General features: G+C 41.9%; 1 protein-coding gene across 4 annotated transcripts in view; it reads left to right on the top strand.

The window, feature by feature from the left end:
- Positions 1 to 17,984, top strand: part of LOC100649594 — a 185,681-nt gene that overhangs the window by 108,487 nt on the left and 59,210 nt on the right. For all 4 annotated transcript variants that reach the window (XM_048411440.1, XM_012315488.3, XM_048411442.1 and 1 more), the window contains one exon: positions 93 to 370. In XM_048411440.1, coding sequence (XP_048267397.1) covers positions 93 to 370 — 278 coding nt within the window. The remainder of the gene's footprint in view (positions 1 to 92; positions 371 to 17,984) is intronic.

The following is a 17,984-nucleotide window of genomic DNA, read 5'->3' as shown; positions in this document are numbered from 1 at the left end:
GTTTACAAAAGCCTTTCGCGTGTGAATAAACAACAAAGTATACTTTTATATAGCGAGTACCGCGTAATGATAAGTGAATTATCTTTAATCAGGTGCGAACAAAAGAGACGCGGGTGTAACGAGTCCTCTGGATCTCTCGAGTCCAGGTGGCTTTGCTCCGCGGAAGAGGCAGAGGACGGAAACCAGAAGATCGGGAAGCGTTTCTCCGAAGCCGAAACCAACCCCTCGGCCTACCACACCACCCCCAGTCAGGTGTCCATCCCTATGTGGTCACATGCCCTGCGGTGATGGACAAGCTGTCAATCGATGGACCATCGAGGACGTCGTCAATTACGTATCGTCGATCGATATTTGCGCAGAGTACGCACAGGTAAGTCCTTTAGACATATTTACACTTTCTTAGCTCGTTTTGGGGATTTTTCTATTCTCGAAACTGGACAGTAGAACCGTAAATACGGCAAATGACGATTGCGACATTTACTACGGCAAATAAACGCGGTGCCTAGTGTTTGCCAAGTTTCATAAGAAGCGCCACGGGCGCTGGGAAAACTTTGCACCGTGATGACAGAGGTGAACCAATCGAGGTTAGGCTTTTTTAGCGCGAAATTGTCAGTGGAGGTTAGGTCAGTCTGTTTTATTCGCGTCAGGAAAGGAAGACTTCGGTTGCGATTTATCTAGATGATCGGTCATGATAATCGTCCGCGATTTAAAGGAAAGTTTGCGGTATATATATTTCGTATTTTTTAGAAGTTATCGTTCGATTTGATTTACGATTAGGAGGTAGATATCTAATACGAAACAATGGTAATTGAAGCCGTTAGAACGAAAGATATTAATAAAGAAAATTTGATTCATTAGCATTGACGTTTAACGAGCTGCCGAACATAGAAATATATATTACTTGTGGTTTCATTTCCGAAAACAGTTAGCTTTAAATTTAATGTAGTCATAAAAGTGATCGTAAGACGAAGGGTTAATAACAACGGTTTATTAGTTCATTAGCTATGCACTTAAAAACGAGATTTACACGACAATTCTTGATATTGCTACTCAAACATCCATCAATTACTCTATATTTTAAGCCTTAACCGCCCATTACGACTTGCTCGATACTATCGTTGTTCGTGATCATAATGAAAAGAACGGGTCACCAAAGGCTACGCTTTTAATTGCTTCGGCGTCGCTCCGATTTCACCGAGAAATTTCTCTCTATGCTCGCGGTGTCTCGCGAAACACCGAGGAAATACCAAACGATTCGCAGAAAAACGCGTGGGTTGTTGAAATCGCGAAACTCGAGCAAATGACCGACGACAGCGAGAATAGCTGGAACAAATGAACGTGGTAGTTTGGAGAACGTGGCAGTTTTAATTGCTTTTGAAAGTGGTTGGCGTAATGAGGCGTATCGAGATCCGCCGTGCAATATCGTTTGAGCCTCGAGAGCAGCCTCCTCTCTCGACTTCCACGTCGTCACGTCGATGAGGCAACCGGAGGAGGTCTAGGAAGCTCTGAATGACCTAACATCAGTCAATCCGGACAGTCTGGCTGGCATCGACCAAAGAGATGGCTGTTCTCCGGTTAGGAGAGCTCTATAATGACCCCTCGAAGCTAGAATCGACCCTGCACCCCTCTCTGATCTCTCGCGTCCGCACTTTCTCCCCCTTTTTCGCCACGAGAGCTGCAACTCTCTCTCTCTCTCTCTCTCTCTCTCTCTTTTACTCTCTTCTATCCCCGGGCGAGCATTCCGCTGCGAACGTGAAGTTATTCGTAATCGTTGGCGGTGTTCGCTCGTTTTTATTGTCTTTTCACGTGGTAGATTCGATGGAACGGGGAAAAGTTGTCTTCTGGAAAGCTGCTCCGACACCCTGTTCGAGTATTGGTGCGCTCGTTTGTTTGATTGTTAGCCGACGCTTAGTGAAAATACGAGTGGTTGCAGAGGAATAGAATCGAGTGAAAGGGTGAAGTTGAAGTTTGAGAGGACGAGACGTGTATTTGAATTTAGAAGCGCTGCAGGGTTAGACTGTTAGATAACGATGAAGATATATGTATATGTGGATTTTCCTTTGTGAATAGAATGTTTCACTATTATAAATTTAGAATTTTGAAATTAAGTTCGAGAGTTTTATTGTTTCGGTATTATTTGATCTTTCAACGGCGCTATTGCTGGGAATTTTGCAAGCAACATTTACACACGCATAATTTTACTTCGCCAGTTCATTGAAAAAAGTAGAAATACACCGTTACTTCGAAGTCCATATATTACTCACAGAGAGATACGTAGTTTCCTTTATCGTTCTAACATCAATCTTTTCTAATAATTTTTCTTTAATAAGATAATAATGTAATAACTTAATAACTTTAATAACTTGGAAATAGAATAAATTAACATTTGAATTAATATAGCAATAGCCGCGGTAATTTATACATCCGTTTACAATGTCAATAGATTTCTAAATTACGCAATAACTCCTAGAATAATCCGATATTCTCTCGAACAAACGACCATGTCCGACAATAAGGAATTAACATCGTATCTATCACAATGCTCTTCGTCTCTTCGAACACTTCTTTCTGTAATTATTTTTGTCTTTGTGATTCTTTTTTCATTGGCGTTTTTAAACCCTGAATGAGAATCTGCCGCGTCCTTTCATTCCTTTTCATTCGACTCTAGTAATCCTTCATGGTGTCACGTAACCGGTTCAAACCACGTTTTTGTGAACCGTGTCTGATTTTAATCGCGTAAGTGCGATATTCATTCAACCGAGTATCCTGCTCGATCATCGTCAAAGACACGATGGATTGTTTTATAATTAGAGCTTAAACCCGACGCTATAATTATGGATCTGATAGCGGTACGGGCAAATTGATTAATCCCGGACAATTAAGCGTTACCGAGCTCGTTAGCATGAGCTGGTATTCTTACTAAGGCTCGCCGTGTCACGAGCTTGTTTCTTCCACTTCTCCCGGGCTCTGCTTTCTCCGAACGAAGTTATTAACCTGTCACATTGACCACTCAAAATTGTCAAACGTCAAAAGGATTCTTCGTGATTCGATCGCCGTGAATTCTTTCGTTGCAATTAGTATAAAACACATTCGTCCCTCTCTTTCTCTTTCTTTTTTTCTCTGTTTGCATTCTGATCTTTATCGAGCAGGAACAAATCGGTTACACGTGTAACATTAGCTTTATACATATTTTTCTACCAATGAATTCTTGTAGAATTCAAGCGAACAAATCTCTTTATTTTTTTTTTTTTCTTTTACCTATTACAACAATCCATTCCACTGTCTACCAAAAGAACAACCACGCTTCATCTCTTTTCGTCAAAGGAAAAAGAAAACACTGGTTGAAGTAAATAAAACGTGTTCTCAACTCTATAACCATCGTTCATCGATTACCGTCTCCACGACGTCTCAACTCGCGTTTATTTTCAATAAAAACACGAAAGTGTTTCTTCATCCGGAGCATCCGAAAAATTCGAAAGCGTCGATTCTTCGAATCCTCAGCGTCTGTTTATCCAACGCGATGTGGCGCCCCTTCCGATAACACGGTCGATTCCATCGAGAACAAGAAACCTCTCACAGCATCTCCGTATGACGTTCTGAAAACACGGTCGAACGATTCGGCCCGATTTCCAGGCGTAACGTGGTTCCTCGAGGGCTGCCAGTCCCGATTATATCCACGAGTATCAGGCCTCGTTTGCCGGTCCTCGAAACGTCAGCCTGTCAGGGCCGTAAATTTTTGCGCGGGCACCCATCTAGACATGCATATTCATGAACACTGGATCCAAAAGGGGAAGACATCGAGTATTTCGATCAAACATCCCAACCGATTCGAGAATGACGAGGGATCAAATACGAATGTATGTAAAGTATACGCTTCGATCAAGACCTTCTCTTTCTACGTCCTTTGATTTCGTTCGCAGCGAATGAGTCGCGAATTTCTGAGGGTTTTCGGTGGCGATTACGGTTCGTTCTTCTGTGCGTAGATGTTGATCGATATCGTTGCGGATCCTTCGTTTCTTTGAATAATTAGCGCAATGAATTACTTTATGTAATTGTATTTTCACTTCTCTAATATTAAATCTTCTAGAAGATTTGTAGGGTTTTAAATATAATATTCTAAACTAGTGCTATTATTCAATATCAAATTGCCGATACCGTTGCCACAAGATCATTTCCACGCGAATCTCGAAACGAGTAACCGAGTTATGTTGCCCTATAAACTTGCCAGATATTACTCAGCAGTAGAACCTAATATGTACACATCAAGCTCGACGAGGAAACGATTTTTAACCAGGAACGTTGGCAATATCTAAATAAATACAAGTTTCCCACAAAATTTAGAACGATATACCCTGTAAGGTCCATAAATCATCGTACACATCAAGAAAGTACACGCAGAATTCTGCCGGGATCTACAAGGCGAGCAACGAGGGAACACAAAACCTGTGCAATAATCGGCGCGGATATCGAACCGAGCAATTTATCACATCATAAATCCGCTCGAAAAAAAGCATGATAGATCGCGTACAGCTTGTGTTCGCGTACGGTTTCGTTGAAACTGCCTCGAAAAACGTTGGCAAAAGTTCACTTGTGATCGACGACGGAGGCGGGACCGGGTTCTCGTGACGAATAGTAGATAGTGGAAGCACGAACGTACGATTTACAAGATTCCCCCAGTTCGTAAATAGCGAGCCGCGTCGCGGCATCTCGAGATTATCTTATAAAGGATACCGCGAGCGGGTCTGATCAACGGTGAGAGTAGATCGTTCGGTAGAGATCCCCGGTTGGAATTATAGCGTCGATCCTTATCTAGATCTGGAATAGTGGCGCGACCACGTATATACGCTCACTTTCGTTCGAACGAGAACGAGAAACGCCAAAGCGAACGCGGCGAGAAACTGAATCGTCGGGAAATGTAAATAATTGCCACGAGGACTGCGTACCTAATTATCGCGGCGCGTTTGGCACTCGCGATTTATGATCGCTCGAATAGGTATACGTTATGAGGGGCGCTTTTTAATTGCCCGTTAATGATACCTGCTTCGAGATTTTGCACGTTGTTTCACCTTCAAATTGATCGTTGTTTCGTCTAATAGATATTTTTCGACTTTGACAGCTTCTTTTTGTACGAGAATTACCGGGAACGGTGACAGACTTTTGAAATAATGTAGTTTAAAGGGTGATTAACGGGGGAACTTTTTCAGGGAAAAGAGATAACTTACAAAAATCTTGCTCCGAGCCGAATCGCTTAAACGGTTTCTCGCAGCGAATCTTCACACTGCGCGCTATACTTCGCCAAATTAGAAGCAGTAACCGCGAATAAAGGATGATTACCTCTCCCTCTTCCTGTTCCCCATAACCGCCGAAAACCGTCCGTAATTCGCCATAAACCGCAAAGTAAAACATCTGAATTTCGCCTCGTCTTTGATACAACCATTTAGCAGTGGAATCACGAGCGAAAAAGGAAAGAGTATAGAGAGACGATAAGCAGGCGAGACGTAATTTACGCTAACAAGAGGCGTTCGAGGCTCGATATAAGAAACTCATAAGGAACTGAACGTGTTTCGGGACCTGTAAAGAGCGAGAGGGAAGAAGTGTTTTTAAAGTGGCCACATTGAAGCATCCTCGAGGAACGTGTCCCTCGTGTGTGCACTGACGCGCAAAAGAGGCGAAAGACACTTGGTCCCAGGTCGTTAGAAAGTCATGAATGCGAATCGAATCGGTTCGTACGTCTTTCGTGATGTGGCACACGAGAGGATATCGTGTCTTCACGTCCCACGCATCCTCTTCGTGCAAACTCCTCCGTACGTTTTCGCTCGCGTTTTATCGGCCTCGTGTGTGCCTCGCTTGTAGACCATTCCACACCTTTGTTCTGATCGAATGGGCAAACTGCCAAGATTCTTCCGCGAGAGAGAAGTATGAACGTCGTTTATCTCTTAAATGTGTCGATTGTGCGAATAAGATCGCGGGTTTGTTTTAGATATTTTAGTTAACCGTAGATATATTTAGGGATTCCCAACATTTCAATACATATACCGCGTGATTTGTCAAAATATATAAGATTCAAAGATACATGCAATTTAAAAACAAACTGCATGCTCACCTACTAACAATCGCGAAAATCTACAAGAGGACGAAGCGTCTGCAAAATTTCAAATGATAGCGCGCGATCTTACATCAATCCGTATAGAAACAGAGAAGCTGATACGACGAGATAGCATGCATCGAACGCATGATTCTTCCCGGTTTTAGAAATCCGTTGGTTTCCTCGGCTCTGGTTGCTCCGCTTTCGCTCGATCCTCTTGAAAAAGCTTCGGCCCAGCGACCGCTTACGCAGATCTATTTAAAGCGCGAGCAAAACGAGGTAGAAAGCCGCGCACCTCATCCTCCGCATCTCGCCCAACATGCAAATCGTTCATCACCGATTCCGCGTGCGCCGCTCCAAAAATGTCGAACCGTCAGACACATCTGCGTGCCGTGCAATTACCCCGACGTAGTCGTGTTACGTCGTGCAGTGGTTATACGCGTACCTCGTCGTAAATCGTAGATTCGATGTAACGAGGAAGCCCAGATTCACGAAGAAGAGAAGCCAAGCGAACGATCTAACGGTTGCCTCCTCGATCTGGAACGATTTTGACGCGTCTCTCTTTCTAGAAGATCATTCGACACGCTCGGTTCGTGATCGACGCGCGATCCCCGGATGAATATTATCGCCTATTAATGATTAATTGAACGACGTCCGACAGGCTTAGCCGCGAGAGGCGCACCGCTTACGCGTTGCCTCTGCTTCGAGAAACGAGAGGTCGACCCGGGTCACATCACGCTCCGCGCCGAATCGTTAGAAAGTCCGCTCTGAATCTACGTATTAACCTCTTCTTTCCTTTTTCCTTCGTGTTCAGCTGGATTTCTTCCCGTCTTTTGAGTTGCTCCTTTTAGACGGTTGGTCGGTCTTTTTGGTATGTGAAAGGTTGATTTGGCTGATTGGCTTTGGTTTACGTTGCCTACGGGAAGTAATCTTTTTACGATTCGCTGTTATACGTAGTGTCTGAAGCAATATTTAAGTGCCAATTTGTTGGATAAGAATCTACGAATCTTCGAGATCTTCTTCAGTCTTTTAATATAGCGTAATTGAATTGTTGAACGCACATGTATCATTGCGCTTAAATAAAAAGAATGTAGTACTGCTCTATGTTCTAATTCTATCATTCGCCCTCCTTTGGCATATTTTTCTACATTGATAACAGAGTTGTTATTACGAAACTTTCTTTGTTTGGATTATATATCTACTTTTAACAAGAAATAAATAAAAAATAATGTATTAGTATGTTGAATGACCCTTGGATTTGTCATTTTTGACTTCTAACGTAATCCCACAAATATTCGATCGAGTTCATGTCGTGAGATGGATTTGGTCACTCAATTACATTAACATTCTGTTCCAGAAGATATGTCTAAATTACTTTAGAGGAATTTTTCGGATCTTTATCGTGTTGAAACGATCGCTCTGTTGCCATTTCCTCGTTTGTGAACGGAAACGCGTGAGTTTGTGAAATATCCCGATACACGAATCTACACGTAGTTTATTTTATTTTCATTAGCGAACCAGGACCGTTCCGCGTGAAAAACCCCACTCGCTATCGCGTTATCACCATTAAATTTCACTGATCGTTTTAGACAGTTAACGTTAAAAGATATTGTACGCTTACGTGTGCACTGTAATCTCTTTATGGTATTTTTAATTCCAACCAATGTACCTCGGAAGATAAAAAATATATATAATTTTCAAGCAATCGCTATGTTCCTTAACTTTTGTCAGCAAGTGTATATACCTCTTCGACCCTTCTATCCATCTTTACTTGAGCCAGTATCGATAACAGTCGGGTAGCCAACGTCTCGGTTAGGAAGAGAGCCATCCATCGAGCGGGATTGTTCGAACGCGGAGGATCTCGCTCGTTGTTAGCGCTCCCCGAGAGATGAAAAGGGTTTCGCGTTTGCGGTCGTTACGCTGGAAAAGTCTTGTGTAATTGAAGATCTTGTAGTACGTTACCTTTATACGTATACACGGACACGCGTCGGCTAACGTATAAATCAGCCGCCTTTAGGCCCCACGTCGACTAGCCAGCGACGAGGAGCCTCTTTGTTTGACTTGTCGCGAACCTACGCGCGGATCTTCTGCCGCGATTCGTTGCAGACGATTTATTGGCGCGATTCCCCGTGGCATCTCGCCGCGAGAGGATTCGGATGATGAACGATGAAACCGAGCTCGTTACCTCCACGCACACCGCTCTTTAGTAATAGTTATTGAAGTCTCGAGTATATTTAGGATACTTTCAGAATTTATGATTTTGGAAATTTCAACGGGATGTTCGCTGTACTATCTTTTAATTCGTTCGATGATAATAGACAGATGTATTGCAAAGAGAAGTTTGTTATCAATGAAATTATATCAGAGGTGTTGCGGAGAAATACGAAGGAAATCAAATTATCGGTAAATTGCATTCGAACGATAGTACAATTAAGTTGGTTAATGGTGAATTTTTAATTTAGAAGCTTTGAAGCTTAGAAAAATTCGGGAACGTGATTATTCGAAAAGACGGCGATTCGAAAATTTGAAAAGCTTAAAATTGAAATCTTCGACAGAACCATCACCTCCGCAATTTTCACGCCTAAAGCAACTATCGCAAAAACCAAATCCTTATTTTTCACACCGATTTCGATTAAGCTAGTCCGTGTTCCTTCGTCTTCTTCGCCTTCGCACAACTTAACGTCTCGCGATAAACGGTAACACGGGTCTGGCAGTCTTTCGTAAAAATCTCTCTGTTATCCGAACACAACGAAGTTTCTTATCAAAATTCAAGTCAGCCGTGTTGTCGATAGAAACAGTTACTCGATCGACTCAGAAACTTACGACTCTATCCGAGGTCGATAAGCACGACAGGATCGCTGTGGATCGCGATGTGGCCTGATGCAAATCGCGGCTTAGAAAGTAGCGATTTATCCCGTAGCCAAGAGATTTTCATGGAATCCTCGCGATTCAAGGATCGATTTAATGACTGGACACGTGGTCGCTGTCTGGCTAATCGTTCGGAAAGCTAATTAACCGGAGGGCCACGTGCGCGCTTTCTCCTTGACGCTGCGTGCGTGTAATTACACGAACACATCGGTGGCAAAACGCGAACGGTGAAACGACGGTACGAAGCCGATCGTGTGAGTTTATATGGTAATGGTGCAGCTAATACGTCAATGGGTAGAACCTGGCACTTTTTTTCGAATTATCGCGAAAGAGAATGTTTGCACGTGTATGTACATACATACGTAGGCATTTGTATAGAGTGAGTCATAATCGGGCTTCTGTTGGCCTATTTATTAACGGAACTGGTCCTTATATAACTGGATTCTTGCTAGTGATAGTGCGGATAAGGAAGAATTACTTGGCAAAGTGTTTCGTATTATAAAATGTTACAGATTATCGCTATTGTTCGATCTGTCTTATTCTTCTAATTTGAAGGGTAATTGGAAAGTATTGTTATGTTATATTACACTTACATAACTCGACAAAATTTACACGTGTCATTGCTCTTAATCGTAAGCACGCTAGTTCGAGATTCCCCAGTGTCTAGTCTTAGTTTTGCTAAATTCCATTAATCCAGAAACGTTGCACGTCTCTCGTTTAAAAATCTATAATTCCAGAGTTCTCAGTTCCTTCCGTTAACTCCACTAAATTTCCGTAATTCCAAAACGTTCACGTGTCACTGCCTCTACTCGAAAAGCGTGCAATTCCCAATACATTCTGGCTGGCGTACTCTAAACCCTTAATTTTGACACAAGCCAGCGAAACCAGTTGCCCCGATTGTCCAGCAGCGTGAATTAGAAGGTCTGTAACCATTTTGCAGAGGAAGGAATCGAGACCAACATCGTGTACACTCTGATTTACACTGGAATATATACATAAACAGACGGTATCTCTGTCCGTCCTCGTGCAAGCGCGGAGAAAGAGAAATTCATACAGAGGCACGTAGGTAGATGTATGCAAGCCGATATGTAGTCGGCCAGACCGTTTTTCTTCGACTGACAGATCGCTACCGTACGTTTAGAAACGTGTAGCGGCGATAAAACGCTGGATACTGCTTTCAGTAGCATTCGTGTTCTGTCATTTCCAGATGAAAATGTCTCTTGATATGTTAATTGAACGTAGGTGTAATTAGAGGGACGTTAACCGGTGGCTATTTACACGGGTTCATTATGATAATGAAAGATAGCCAGTTGGATCGAAATTCTTTCTTTCTCATCGCTCTTTCTCGCGAGACGTCGCGTGTCCAATAGGACATAGGTGATAAAACGAGTTGGGAACAGCGCGTTTTTCATGGGTCGATTCGATACCTGTCCCCTGGCTCTGTGATTAATGGCGTTTGGTAGAAAGCGAACGCGTTCAATGTTACTCGGTTTATCGGACTTTTTCAGCCGGCTGTGGGAATTCGGCGATAATACCGTCTACCATGGAACGTTGTGACGTAATGAATGTCGAAATCGGGAACGACGCTGACGTTTAATTAGGTATTTGCATTTGTTGTTCTCCATTCTGCTATCTCGATATTTTTCTCATCTTTTTTATTTATCTTTTTTTTATTTTATTTTTAGAAACAGATATATCGCGAGCGAAGTAACGAGTTCCGAGATAAAACGAAGTTTCTTAATTCTTTGAGGATCCTGAAAAGTTGAAGCACACGATAAAGGTGTTAACATTTACGTATAATAAACTTCTTCGATAAAAGCGTCGTTAATTTGAAACGAGTTCTCGAAGGAAATCCTTTTAAATCGTAGACGTGCTAATGGAATCTTTCGTATACTACTTTATAATCAGGAAAGATATCAGTTATAGGTCACCGAGTTCCTGATTCTTTAATTTCTTTTTTTAGCCGACTTCAAGTCTCTTCAAACCTCTCGTCGACGTTTCGCTAAACTATCGCCGAATGAAAAGTCCTGGTAGTTCAGACGCTTTAGTTACGATCGAAAACCGGTGAAAAAGGTGTCGCTGACGTTTCCAATTACGAGCACCGACTCCGAAGACCACGTATGCCCGCCAATTTTTGCTCGGGTTTTCTCCTCGCGAGGATCGATATGATCCAGCCTGGGGCCATCACTCACGTTTCCTACGTGGCGGTTCAATAAGCCCCCGGCTTAAACGTCGGGTTACCACATATTCTCGACTAGTTAAGGCTTAACCCGCATCTCGTGGCCGGGCCCCTGCAACACAACGAGACTAAGAAGAAAGAGCTACATATTACATATACGTGGTGGCGAGTGAAAAGGGGAACAGGAGAAAAGAAAGAGAGAGAAGGGTCGTGACACACGTACGTGTATACGAGGCACACGCGCGAGTTTCCTATATCGACAGCCGGTTACCGTGCCCGGAGCTGCAATCAACGTCTTATTGGTTCCACTGGCTGTCTTTCGCTATAATTCTCGTTGCCCTTCTTCGACCAACACCGGTGAGCACTTCTTCCGGCTACCGTCGATCCTACAGTCCCTTGTTAGCGTTCGAGCATTGACAAAGTCGAACGAGATTCGACGAGGAACATCGTTGATCGAACACACGTTGAACATGCGCGCGTATCGACCTCTTTGTGGTTAAGATCGAAGGAAAATGTGTTTCGTGGAGAAATTTAGGATAAATTGATTCGAGAGGTGACTCGGTGAAGTGGAAATAATTTGCAGTTACGTGCACGATTTTTGGAGGAATATTTTCCATGGATGATAGAATTTCAATTTGATAGATGGAAAGTTAAAAGCGAACAGATGAGGATAATTTTAAGATATTAGATTTTAGAGAAGAAATTAATGTCTCTGTTTATTCAACCACATAAATATACTTCATAACTAAACATCCAATTAGAATGAAGCAAGTAGTAAGTATCTTGGATTTTTTCGCCGCGGAACTAACAACTTGAAACGTGCAATCATTTGTATAGCATGTTGAAGCTTAAATTGAGTTAGTCCTGTTTCCACTAATGATCGAGGACCGGTCCAAAACTTCAATAAACTAGTTGGAAACGATTCATCACCTGCTATCAGATTCATCGCGCTAATACATCATTAAGATCCGACAAAATGAATTACACGAAGTCCTGTCTTCGTGCTTCGAGTTTTATCCTCTTACCAGGACTAACTAAAAACCAGCGCCCCCTCTTATCAGATTCATTGTATACGTTCTTAAAAGTGATTGATCAACGTGCTCGGCTACCTAAACTGGTTCTAGAATGGTCAGAGCCAATGCTCGTTGCAACTGTCGATCGAGTTCAGACAGTTATGCTAGCCTAATTGCGCGTTCTAGGTTTCTGTGCTCTTATTACGCCTTTCCGCGTTCTTTTGATGAAACTGTAAACCTAATAGCATTCACCGGTATCGTTGGGTAGTTAAAGTTTATTGATAATCCTATTTGTAATTATAGTTTACAATGGTAGCGACTGAAATTAGTGGATAGCTTTGGTGAAATTAAGCGTTGCTGATGATTTGCTAATGAAATAGTAGCTATAACTTACTAATATTTATATCGATATTTCCATTAATTCAAAGATGATAAATGTTGCTTCAGAACTTTTCCCTCTCTTCCGATTGTAAGAGATGGCTATACGTTTCGATTTCAGTAGTAGAATTTTTAATAGAAAATAGTAGCATTTAGAATATTTAAATTAAAAATTCTTCACAAGTAAACGTTTAACGGAATTAACTAAGCGTTGCTTAGTTGCGTAATATTAAACTGCTTTGTCGAAACAATAAAATCTGTAATAGCTTCATCGTTTGCTCGATCTCACGAGCGGCATAATTAACTACACCCGATTTTCACAAATTTACTGTGACGGAAGCGTTAGTGTCTGGACGATGTCGGCCAGTTTATCGACCGATTCCTATCCGGCTCGTTGGGACATAACTAATTATAGCTCGTTATAGGTCAATGCTTAATTACACCGCGGGCGAGATTCCACCTCCGCTTTCGAAGTCTTATCGACTTCTCGATCTTAGACACGGCAACAGGTTCTCCTCCGGACTGGTTCGATTTTACCATAATTTCTGATCCGAATATCCGTGCAGCTTGTTAACCTTTTCCACGTCGGTGTCACAAGTCGTGCCGCGGAATTCGCCGGCTCTCCTATTTAGGTGTTGGTAGATCTGTCGTTCCGTGAGCCTGATCGCGGTAATTACTTTCTGCGATCGATGTATCGCGCCTCAGACAACTGATAAAACGGGGAAAGCGACTTCTGTTTCGGTCAATGAAAGCAAGAGGATCGTCGATTGATCCACCGTTTCATTGGTTGATCGTGTCTTGTTTAAAGTTTATTTCCTTATAGAGAAAAATATGATCGAAAGTAGGTGAAATATTTGGTGAAAGTTTGGTTTGTTTAGAAAAATTGAGATGTTGGAAGATAAAATAAATAATAAAAATCGTGTAAATAATAAATAAAATCGCGCGATTGGAAGGTAAAAAGTAACTAAGCTACGTAATATTAAAAAAAATTAGTAGCAATATTGCAATAATTTTTCTCAAATTATATTTGGTAATTAAATTCGATGTAAACGTTAATCTTCTTATATCGGACGATAGAATGCGACTTATACGATAAAATATATAGAATATATTAGATGATAGAATTTTCGACTTTCTACGTTTTCGTGGCTGGCTTAAAAAGGCGCGTTTATCCCTCGCAGGCAAATAAACATGTGCAGACCCACGACTCGATAATATTGCACGACACGTGTTTAGAGAACAATCCAGCGTGCAGTTTGCAGTAGGAAGTGAGTGCATCGGCTGGTATCAGCATTAAACTGGTGCACCATTGTAGAAACATGTGCATAAAACAGTGGGCTCCATCCTTAAAAGGAACGTCCTTGCATTGCACAGTAGCGCACAGATGCACGCTCTTGCTTTCATGAAATTCTTCGTCGCGGTTCTCTTACCCTAAACATCTACCAGTCCCATCTCTCCACGGCGAGTATACTCGCCGGTTTGTTGGCGCATGCTTCAGATTAAGTTACTGCGGACGCTTACTTGAAATAGTAGCACAGATATCTGTATCCTTTTAGATGTAGCTTCTGAGCTGCTGTTTGGATCTTGACCTTTTTCTTTTGGCGAATATTTGAGATCAAAGAGTGGCCAGTAGAGTGGTCGAGTTACCTTCATCTATGAAGCGAGCAGTTTGCTTGAGAAAATTTGTTAGAGGGAGAACGACGATATTAGCTTCGAGTCTTTAAAGTAAAGAATAATAAACTACAAGTTATTCTTAGTTCTTTCCTCTTTCATATATCTTGGGTTATCGATGACAAATTTTCGAGCTACGGTATGCCAATAGCAGCACTTTCATCTTCAAAAATACCTTTATTACATTTACTGTTTGATAATGAAGTTTGATAATCTGATGTTACCGGTAATACGCTGTATTCTTTCGCCTAATGTCAGAAATATGAAAATCCTTTTAGTTTTATCTTTAGTATATTCCTGAATGAACCTTTCTTCCTTATTCGCAACATGTTACGTCGTATAATAAAAAGAATTCCGCCACAAATATGCACACCTACGTTGAAGTAAAAGACTTCCAGTTTTACTACTTACCGGAAATCGTAGTTTACTGCACGGTATGTACTAAAACTTGGACAATTACTTTTTCATACATCTTAATATTATAACAGTAAAGGAAACATAATGCTACATACAGTGAAACGTTCATAACATACAAAAATGTACAAAATACTTAAAGCAAAGTAATCGTTATGATGCTTGAATAGTTGTTCGTAATTGATATTTAATTCATTCTCGATCCGAAAATTTATACTTCTTGAAAAACTCGAAAAGAATCCGCGGTTTAGAGTTTTCGGTAAAATATTTAATATTCGAGCGTTGTAATAAATATTTCCAGTAGCGTATACTGCAAGTGGCCCAAAGTTCGCGTGTTCTCTACTTCAGGGGAAACGTCTCCAGTTTCCTCCAGTGGCACGCGGCAGTAATAGACACACCTATGTCTATTTTCCTTAGATAGATTCCTCGCCTCGTTCTACGCGTATCTCGTTATCATTTAGAGATGATTAGAAAACGCGGCAAAGCCTGGCGCGTATATACCGTATACTTCCTTCAGTTGAAATGATTGCGCGACGATGATGAGACCCGAGATCACGAGACGACGCCGGTCGTTTTAGACTCTGTTTTTTCCACCGTCTTCCTCTCCAATCCTCGATCTCTTCGACGATGCTTCTTCGGTGACCTGTTCTACTCTCTCTCGATATACACTCTCATCCAGTTGCAGGCCTGATGAATGGCCAGCACTCGTGGTTCTCTCGTCTTCTCCCTTCGTCCTCTTACGAGAGGCTGATCCTCCCTCGTCTCTTTCTCGGGTGACAGATCTGGGTTGCCGACGGTTACGTCATGCTCGTTTTTCTTGTTAGCCTCTTCCTCGTGCTCCTCTCGCAGCTTCTTCGTCGTTTTTCTTCTTTTTGAAGAAACGATTGTACAATAGATGGCTGATGAATTGGATTTTGATTGAAAGATCTAAAGATGTTGGGCTTTGTCGGAGAGGGAATGGTTTGGAATAAATAATTGTTCTGTTTTTCTTCTCTTTGTTTTTTAATTAAGCAGTGGAAATCTAAATGGGAATTTATTTCAGTTCGAAATGTAGATTCGTTGACTTTCATGTCAAAAATTTTCTAACTTTATGTCGTAAATTTCCTTCCTCTCTATTATTTCTCAGTTTTCTTTCTGCATCAAACGTTTCAATTACATTTATATTACAGTGTAGTTTTATTACGGAGATAAGAATTTATGACACGAGCTCTCGCAGTAGATGAAATCTGCTGCTTTATGCAATTCAATAAGCTACATTTCATAATAATTTGTGACCCGTATTAATACCACGTAAACCTTCAGTTTGCTTAAGAATCTACTTTGTAACATTGTAGCGCATAGAAATCGTTGCCCGCGGGGGCGTCACTTCCACGTGGCATTTTCATCTCATCGTCCCAGTTGATCTACGTCGATCATCGTCACGGAAGTAGAATCGTGCGTCGATCCCCTCTGGTAAACTATTTTCGCCTTTCTCCGGGTTGTACTTGCAACACGATCATTAACCATCGCTCTTAAATGGCACGAGTTTCTTCGTTGGTTCGAGTTTAATTGAGTTTGAACCGGCATTTCGTCGTCTAAAAGGAAAAATTGAAAATTTTCTTTCTCGTTTTATGATATTTTCGAATTAGTGGTCTTTTAATATCTTCTAATATTTCTCTAAGTTGTTTTTACAAATTTTATTACTCTTTATAGTGGTTTTAATAAGCCGAGATAGATAGATAAATAGATAGATAGATAGAGAGAGAGAGAGAGAGAGAGAGAGAGGGAGAGGGAAATTAAGAGAAATTGTTCCGAAGTTGATCTTCATCAATCATTTCGCGGGTATTTTAAATTATGTTTTCACTTTCCTCATCGAAGTTTCGCAAGACACATTCTGGACTATTTCTAAGATATATTGTGCTCATCCATATTTTCTGATCTTCCTGTTATTTAGTTCAAATGTGTTTCATGTCCAGCTACATACCTACAAGGAAGATGTATTATTGGTTAATTTACAGGGAGGACTAATGTATGCATGATGGTAGACTCAAAGGTAAAATTTAATCCTTTGCCTTGGACTAAATTACACTCACGGTGTAAATTATGGCCTGAAGATTGCGATAGGATTTTAGTCCGATCTTAACTTTAATCTTTCGTTACAAAATCAGAAGATAAAAAAAAAAATAGAATCCATGACCTATTACTATTCTAAAAAACACCTTCACCAAAGCTTCATTAATAATTCCTCTGGACGTAGTACGAAAAGAATTGCACCAATTGAATCTGACATAGCAAACGGTAGCAATCTATATATTGCGGATCCTGTTCCCATATCCCAAGGTTCTAAGACTAGGTAGGCAGCAGTAGTCGAAGATGACGATCACGACCCGATTAGCGAGGACACCCCGAACAAGTAGATCGGCAGGAACGTACACGCGTTGACGTCTCCTCTCTGGACCCGTTCATCAACGAGGCCGAGTCGGTATACGCGTTGTCCAGGTTAGGTTAGATAGCCTGCTCTCTCAACCCGGCGCGTACCGACACGCTCTCCTTCTCCTTTATGTGAACGGCTAACGATGCCCATTAGAGCACGGGGACTCGGAGTCTTGCTGACTAATCGCAATGCACACGACTCCATAGCTCATGCAGATCGGCTATTCGTCTTGCGGTATCCTCCAGTTTGTCAGCCGAATCGATTCGATAAAGATACCAGCTGTCTATGACGTTCGACCGAGAGAAGAGAGCTTCGGTTCTTCGCTGTTGAAACCTGGCGTACACGCGAAGGGGATACAACCACGAGGTCGAGCAGATACCTCTCGATACGACGGAGACGAGCGACGTGCAGCTACGTGTCCAACAGGGGGAGACGGCTCCTGGAGTCCCTTTAAAGGCAGCGGCCTGTTCGTTTGCCGCATTTCCAGCGTGTTCGGACCGTACCGCATGGGATCGATGGCTTTTAACGAGACGATGATGGAAACGAGACCCGAGAGGAAGAGGAGGGTCAACTCTTTCTGCTGCTCTTTTCTTCCTTAATGCGTCTGCTTTTTTGCGTGTCAGCCAGGGAACCGAGGGAACTCGGAACCTTTCGGTTCGATTGCTTCGCACAACGTGGAAAGAGAATCGTCCGAAGGTTTTCGTATATACAGAACCGGCGAGCGGACGATCACGAGGTGGATAAGTGATTTAGTTGCTGCGGAATGACATCGGACGAAGGTTGTGCTTCTTGGTTAAGGATTGGAGTTTCAATGGGAGGTGCAGTTGATTGGGATTATTCGGGATATAGCTTTGCATGCGACAAGGTAGATTTAGTTGGAGGTAATTATAAATTCTGGTAGACTATTCAAACGAATCACGAATGATTTATCTGACGTAGGATTTCGAAATTCCTCTCACCCCA

Source organism: Bombus terrestris, chromosome 13 (genome assembly GCF_910591885.1).
Source record: "Bombus terrestris chromosome 13, iyBomTerr1.2, whole genome shotgun sequence".
In the NCBI taxonomy this organism is placed as follows: domain Eukaryota; kingdom Metazoa; phylum Arthropoda; class Insecta; order Hymenoptera; family Apidae; genus Bombus; species Bombus terrestris.
The sequence above is the reverse complement of the archived record's forward strand: the minus strand, read 5'-3'. Positions and strand labels throughout refer to the sequence as shown.